The sequence below is a fragment of the Thunnus maccoyii genome, chromosome 21, assembly GCF_910596095.1.
Source record: "Thunnus maccoyii chromosome 21, fThuMac1.1, whole genome shotgun sequence".
NCBI lineage: Eukaryota > Metazoa > Chordata > Actinopteri > Scombriformes > Scombridae > Thunnus > Thunnus maccoyii.
The window spans coordinates 15,308,893-15,316,827 of NC_056553.1; the positions used below are offsets into that span (position 1 = coordinate 15,308,893).

General features: G+C 40.6%; 1 protein-coding gene across 1 annotated transcript; it reads right to left on the reverse strand.

Annotated features, from left to right (window-relative positions):
- Positions 1 to 2,701: 2,701 nt before the first annotated feature.
- si:dkey-12l12.1 lies at positions 2,702 to 7,627 on the reverse strand. The gene is made up of 6 exons (XM_042399446.1): positions 7,265 to 7,627; positions 5,489 to 5,536; positions 4,123 to 4,233; positions 3,687 to 3,803; positions 3,279 to 3,356; positions 2,702 to 3,198 (listed from the first exon to the last, which is right to left on the reverse strand). Exons 1-6 carry the CDS (start codon positions 7,385 to 7,387, stop codon positions 3,127 to 3,129), a joined length of 549 nt encoding a protein of 182 aa, XP_042255380.1. The 5' UTR covers positions 7,388 to 7,627; the 3' UTR covers positions 2,702 to 3,126.
- Positions 7,628 to 7,935: the final 308 nt, after the last annotated feature.

Genomic DNA, 7,935 nt, shown 5'->3' on the forward strand with positions numbered 1-7,935 from the left:
CCAGATGCTAGGAAGTTAAAGGTTCATTTCAGTTTAATACAACTTGTGTCCGTTTTATATAGTTCCCATGATCATTTCTGTTGGGTTGGGGTTGTTTTGTTTTGCCCTAACCAATCAGTAGTGAGTGATGCATCCCTGCCGCCGTCAATTTCAGTTGGCACGGAAGCTGCGGTAGAAGGTGCTAGTAGCAGTTAGCTTAAAGTTTTTCACATTAATCAAATAATATCAAATAATAGTGTTCATATAATAGTTGTTAATTCTGTAATAACAACCACTTTCCATCATCCATAATTTCCCCATTTTTCTGACGCTACTTTCCATGAATGTAGCTAGATGAGATCCCAATTCTTAATCACGTCTACTAAGTTCTGAATGGTGAATAGTTTCTGTAACTAAAATGGCCATCAGTGAGCACAACACCACACCTGACTTGATCTTGAACCAGGCTAAGTTTGGCTAAACTGGGGGTTTGTATGATCACCTGACTGCTAATGTTTCACACCATCAAACTTCAATGTCGCTGCATTTCCAGATTTTGAGTAATTATCTTGGTGAGGAGAATGTTGTTATAACAATACAAAAGATGGCCAAAGCTAGGAAAATAAAACCCAAGTTGTAATAAACCTGAATTATCCTTTAAACAACGCTGCAATTCAATTGTGATAAAAGTAAAGAACACAGTATAAACTCCTTCAGTAGTAGTTCCTGTCTCAGAGTTGAACCCATCATCCTACAGGATAAATTCCTTCCCACTGCTAACGTAGAACTTGTTTTTGACTGTCTCCATCCCACATCGCATGTTGTTTGGGATGAGATGCTCCTGTGAACAAGAAACTAATACTTACGCAGTGGTTTCCAGTGCTTGAAAAGGATACTGACTGCAAGCCACTAACTACATGTAAACATGAGCTTTTATGGGAAATTCTGACATATCACTACGCCTGTACCATTTCCAACCACAATCCTATAGATTGAAGGCTTCTAAATGATTCTGTTGGTAGTAATTATCATCAGCTTTGTTCTCAAGGCGATGGCTGAATCCAAAGCGCAGCGGAAACAATGCCACACACCATTACACAGCCGCAAATGACCGAAGAAGAGCTATAAGGATTCTCTTTGTGTTGACCACACACGTTGACGCATGTTCATATTGAAGACTGAGTCTTTATTAAACATTTACATCATCAGAGGAAATAGGTTTATATGGCTGACTTCTCTTTATGACGTGTCTGTGTACAGTAATATTTCTTTGTGGGATGGATCTGTTTGTGTGTGCACTGTCTGCGACTGATGCACACACTCGGACACTTTTGCCTTGGTCAGGTCATCAATGGAGGAGTTTCCCAGGATACATTAGCCCGAGGGTAAAGTTAGTGATACCGTGCTAGCAGCTGTCACAGCAATGTGTGTGTGTGTGTGTGTGTGTGTGTGTGTGTGTGTGTGTTGCAGAGATGATGACAGGTGACTGAGCTGAGGCTGTGTCTCTCTTGTTGCTTCTAAATAGGAATAATGAGACCTTGGCCTTTATCCGAGTAGTGCTGTTTCAGAGAAATCAGAATGGCATCCTGGGGTGGTTTGTCACCAAGACGACAGTGTAACAGCTCACAACCAGCTAATCCAGGTTATCTGACGACTGGGTCACCAGCTCAGGACCGTACACTTATCTATATTCCCTCCATGCTCCCAGGGGGAGCCGCTGAAGCATATTCAGCTTCAATTATTTGCTTGAGGGAAAACGCCAAGTTTAAAAATAACATTTTTGTGTTATTTTTACTTTTTCTCTGTGTTTGTGTCCATAAAGCCATAAAAATTGCAATGTGAGTACTGCATGCCTACGTCACGAGCTGAGGGCTTTGATCATTAAACGAGCGGAGGATGAGTCATCCTGTTCACTTAGATTGTCTTGCACTTTTACACAGGCTCATTTTCCTCATCAGATTGCCTCACACTCGGGATTTTCTGGTGGCTTCACTTTGTGTGGGCCTGAGTTCAATTTTAGATATCAGTTTTGGCTGTTTTTATTTTTAACCCAGCAACCACTCAGCACATTGCTGCACTGTCTTGTTTCACAGGTAATTTGTTTAATGTCAGTTCATTCTGATATGCTGTAAATAGGTAGAGACCCAGATGCAGAGCTACTCATAAAGATCTGATTTTGTGCAAGTATTGACGTCAGTGTCCTGCAGAAATACTCAAACTAATCTTCTGGTCCAGACCATATTGTGTTTCCATTTCTGGCCAAATAAATTAAAATGACACAAGGTATTTAAATAGACAAAGTTTGACTCCTGAAACAGATGGTCTGAACTACATTTAGATGTTTTTCTCTCTAACACGGAGGCTATTTGCCCTTGGCAACTGTAATGTAAATGAATTAGTTTTCCTTTCTTCCGAAAAAAGGTTCCTGCTGGTTTATCCTGCTGCCATCTTTGCCAACCATGCACTGCACTTGCAACACTAGCCATCTGTAATTGGGGACTTAGTTCAGATACTTAATTTTAAGAATCAGTTAGAGGCAGTTTTGCAGACCCTTGTGTGAGAAACATAACATGTTATTCTGGGAAAGAGAGAGGGAAAGACTGAGCTGCCACAAGAACAGTTCTTTATAGCACTCAGAGTGTAAAAACTATTATCCAATTTTACAGAGAGGGCTCCATTGGAGCATAAAGCGTTCAGTGTTGAAAGACTTTTACGCCACATGTCTCTACTAAACCTTTATTGAAATCTGATAAAACAACACAAGAAATATTTCTGCAAAAATATACCCCCAATCTTCATAAGGAATCTGTGATAAAATATAACAAAAAGCTGAACTAGAATATTAATATGGGATCTTTTGTGATGTGTTTTCATGACATGCAGGTATATATTAAAACTTAAAATAGTATATCAAAAGTATCCATAAGTGCAGACTGGCTGATAAACGCAAGCTAGCTTACAGTTGAAACAGTAACAGTGGACACACACACACATCAAAATTACACACCAAATAAACACAGAAGTTCTTACTCCAAATGCCAGATTTTCCCACCAATCCTCGGTATGTTTTTTTTTTTTGGTAAAATCTGGACACATTTTTATTGTCCACATCCCTTGTCGGGCTTTGCCAAAATTAGGAAGAACATTTTATTTTGCAGCATTTGTCTTCTGTATGCTTCTTTTGGGTCTGTCAGTCTGTCCATCATTCTGTGTGTCTCCCTGCAAAGCAAAGGACATGTCGTGTGAATATTCATCAAATGTTTTGTAGTAATTTTGTGTGTAGGAGGAAATAAACTCACTAGGACAGAGAAAGCCCCAGAACGACCTGACTTCCGTTTGGATGGCTCGTTTTTCACCTGTCTCTTTGCTCTGGTCACCTGGAGGTAGAAATTTCCATACTTGTTAGTTCTATAATAACTGTGACATTTCCTTGGGGATATCAACTTACTTCAGCATGCTGAAAGAGATTATGATGAACATTATCCACTGAAGAACTGAAAGGATAATGTCTGAATGATTGGCTGATATTTAAAAAATCAATTTCAAGGACGTGGGCTCTGTGTATGATCAGCATCTGACAGATTACACCGGAGAGTACACCAAACTGATCCAATAAAACTAAGCAAGGTGGCCTTATAACTCTGCTTGCACATCCGGCCTCTTTGCCCCAGCTGTTCCTCCGCTTAAGGGTTGCCATGGAGACTCACCTGTAGGGGGGTGGATTTCTTGTCGTTGCTAAGGAGGGAGAAGGAGCCGACGCGGGATTTACGTTTGTTCTTTTTCTTAGACGCAGCTTGAGTCAAGTGTCGCCTGGACCTATCAGCCTAGGAAACCATAGACACAGGGATTAGCACATGTACTGATGCGCCAAATTACATACACACACACTTTCCAACCCACTCTTTTTTTGAACATTTCATGATTGCCTCCCTCTCAGTGAAGTATTATTCCAATGTAAATGAACATGAGTGATGATAATCTGGTTTCCCTGCATCATTTTTGTTTTTTTAACAAACCACAGAGTGACTAAAACTTGACTAAAACTGAACTCGGGCAGCAGCAGTAAGCTAATTCCCACCTCCCCCGCTTTTGGCCTTTGCTCATTCCTGCTGACTCCTGTGTGACTAACAGAGTGTTTTTTACCTGGATGAGAGTGTTAGGGAAGCCTTTGACAGAGACGGCCCCGGGCTGGCTGGAGTGACTCAGGTGGGTGGGTCCCCGCCGCTCCAACTGTCTCTTATGTCTGAAGAAAACCTACAGAATGAGACAGTCACAACCACATCCACAACCATAGAAGGAAACAACAGCTCCTGTATGTCTCCATGTGTGATTAAGTGCACTTCATTCTGTTTATTTTCCCCTTCTTCTGCTCTGATCCATCCTGTCCAGCCCTGCTGTGTCCTTCTTTGTCATGTCCCTCTCTGTCCTGTCTTTACCATCCTGTCCTTGTCTGTCCAGGTTCTGTTTCCTTTGTTTTATTGGCAGTCAAACTCCAGCATTAACAGGAGGAAACTGCAAAATTATTATTGTCACTGGCCTCACCATTTCCTGCATTTCTCATTGATCCGCACATAAAGAAGGAACTGCTATTGATCCACTTGTTTTCCTTATAAATGGACTGTCACTTGGAGAAACAACAGATTTCAGTTTGCCAATTAGGACTTTGTGGTAAATTTATTACGCTACCGCAGGTCTTTGACTTCATCATTACTTATATTTTCCAAGTTATATAAGTGTGGAAATAAAGTTAAAAAAAAAAGAAAAAAAAAAAAAAGATTGTTTCCAGAATTGGATAATAACTTTGTACCATTTCCCTTTTTCCATTCTGTTGAAAACAAAGACAACTACACTTGCTACAAAACATTTGCCTTGCAATCATTTAGCATTTAAAATGCTTACACTGATTGCTGTTGACCTACATTTTGATGATTGTTTAAGTTTTCAACATTGTGCTTTGTGTAAAATTTTAGAACTGGCTGTGGCACAACAGCTGTACAATTGGAGTTCGAGGATGATTGGAATATGCATAATGTTATTGCATGTTTCTATAAGTGAAGCTGTAGGATGCAAATATTGGTCATCTGTGTGTAATGCTTTGTCTTCATTGTGCTACACTGGTCTCTCAGCAGCTTGGAAAACAGCAAGTTTCTATGGTCTCACTGCCACATAGCTTTGTCACAAGTACACCACATCACCATTTGTATTGATAATATAATAATCTAGTTATTAAAGTAGCTTTAATTACTAACTGTGCATTTACAGTATAAGAAAGATTAGATTCAACAACGAACTTCTCCTTTTTACTCCTACTGTAATTTTCCATCTCTGCCTCCTCTTTCTCATTTCTTAGTCTTTTCATTCATCGTATGCCTGCTGTGGAGTTTCTATGATGCAGTCACATGTAACTCAGACCCCCTCTGAGGAGTGAACATGCTCTGAATGGACTAAATGATTCAGACTGAAGTATAACCTTGTGTAAAATAAGATTAATGTAAGTGGCTGCACATACCAGTCCTTCTTTTAAGGGTAGCGCCCTCTGCTGCCTCTGATCATCAGTCTGAAAAGGGGAAGAGGGTCACAGAGTCAACATTCATGCTGTTTTTAATCCTTTTCAGTGCAAAAATGGATTGATGTTACAGCATAATTCATAATCATAGTGAGTTATTACTTTAAAAAATATATCCTTCACATTGGTTTGGTTTTCAATCCACTGACCCAGACAAGTCACGTTGTCCTATCTCAGTCTAAGTTAAATCACTATTCCAAAAAAAAAAAAAAAAAAAATCTTCTGCCTGCTCCCAAGTCACCAAACATGGTAACACTGGATGTAAGCATGCTGTGATCTTCTGGGTGTTGACAACCTCTAAAATTGAGCTGCATGTTTTGCATATATAAATGAGTCTGTTTAGGATATTAAGCAAAACCTGCCACAACCCATTTGGATTTCTGCTGTTGGAGACATTGTGTTGACGAGTCCCACAAATTGCTCTTTTAATGTATTCCACTCCATTATAAACATGAGTGACCTCGATGGGAGCAGGCAAACACAAGTAAACCAAGCCAAATGTAGCCTCTGAGAAGACGTTGTCTCTGGTATTAGTTAGTTCCCACCACATTTGAAGCTTATAATTGCGCATGCTGTAATTACATTACAAATAACTGCTACAGAAAAGCACATATGTGGCTCAAACTCCCTCAGATGGAGCAGAATTCCCAATGAAAACTCTTTGATGTGTGGGTGAGAATCCTCCTCTCCGCTCTTGCAGCTGTCGAATCCCTTGTCTAGATGAGGGTGATTACTTTGGACAGAACATGAGGACTGTCTGCAGAAAAATGCCAACCACAAGTTTAAAGTATAACAGCTGGCAGCCACATGAAAAGCCAAAAAAAGGGAACTGAAGGATTTTGTTCCACAGTGGGTATATTTTTGATGCGGTGGCACTATGTCTGTAAAAGCCATTACAATAAGGCTTTGTTTCTGCTAGAAAAAAGATTATATGTCTCCACAGGTCAGGGTTAGACTGTAGACGTCTCTTGCCATCCTGAAGCACACTTGACCACTATTATCGTCACAGTAGCCTCTTTCGAAGGAGTGAACTTACATTCCATGAGAGTTACTGGCTTCCTATGACTGAGCTTTTGTACATACACTAACCACACTGTGTCTGGGCAAAAACTGTCAGTGTGCCACAGATCATATAAAAATAAATAGAGAGTACTATTTTAGATGAATATTTTTTTCATGAGGTTTACCGATAAAGTGCGTCTTGATATATTCCCTGTTAAATCCATGACAATCATGTTGAGGAAACGCTGGTTAAAATTAGCTTTAAACTTTAAATCAACTCAAATGTAGATTGTAAAAAAGAGGCAGACAACTATTTTGTAGATTCACTGTAATTTTCAAAATGTCAAACACACTGTTTCCTTAAAATTAAAATCAAACTGACTCTGAACTCCAACATTAAAGTAGCCCACTTTCCACTGCCAGCTTACATTTGCTTGATATCAGACAGAATTGGAGTTGGATTCAAAGATCTGGACCCAGGCAAAGCTTAAATTACAGAAAGTGCTCTGGCTTCCTTGCTGATAGCTATATATTCTATTCACTTTCATTTGAGAGGAGGGAGTGTTTTGTAAGTTTGGTCCTTCAAAACAACATTTAAATAGACTCAAACAGGCTGCACTTACCCCTGTAGTAGCAAAACAGCACAGATGATGACTGATACATAATGATAACCTTGGTTTCTTTAACTATTATGTCCATTAGAAATGCGTCTCTTACCTGTTCGTCTGCGGTCTGTCCACTAACACACAGCTCTCCTTGGGTTGCTCCTGAGCAGTCGAGGGCGTGTGACAGCAGGCTCGCCTGCAGGCAGAGCACGCACAGCCAGATAGTAAACCCCATGATCCAGTCAGGAACTCGAGTGTTCCCAGCCCCTGTCAGCTCCCTGCTTTATACTCTCGGCTCTGCTAATGGGGAACAGATGCAGGGGAAGGGGAGGCCATGCCAGCTTCACGCAGACAAACAGCCCACCACAAGCCTGCGCTCCACGCCAGCCAGTGGCCTGTGGTCCTGCAGAAACATGTCAGACATGTTGAGGAGGCCTCCCCCTTAAAAACCAGCTCCCCCTATTCTACTACCCCAACCCAAAGACCATTTTCCACTTATGCCTGCACTGTAACGCCTGCCAAAAGTGTGTGCGCTTGTGAGTGTGTGTAGTTGAGAGAAAGCAGAGAGAGTGGAGAGAGTAGGAGGAAACTTGTCAAACCTCTGCACATAACAAATGAAAAAAATGGTGGTTTTATTCTTGTAATACCTTAAAGAAATGCTGTATAAGGCGGTGAATTTGTCTCCTGGCTCAGTGTAGATGAAGATCTTGCTTTGTGCTTTGAAAATTTATGCGTACAGCAACTATTTATACCGTTCTTCACTGATCCAAATACTTCAGTGTG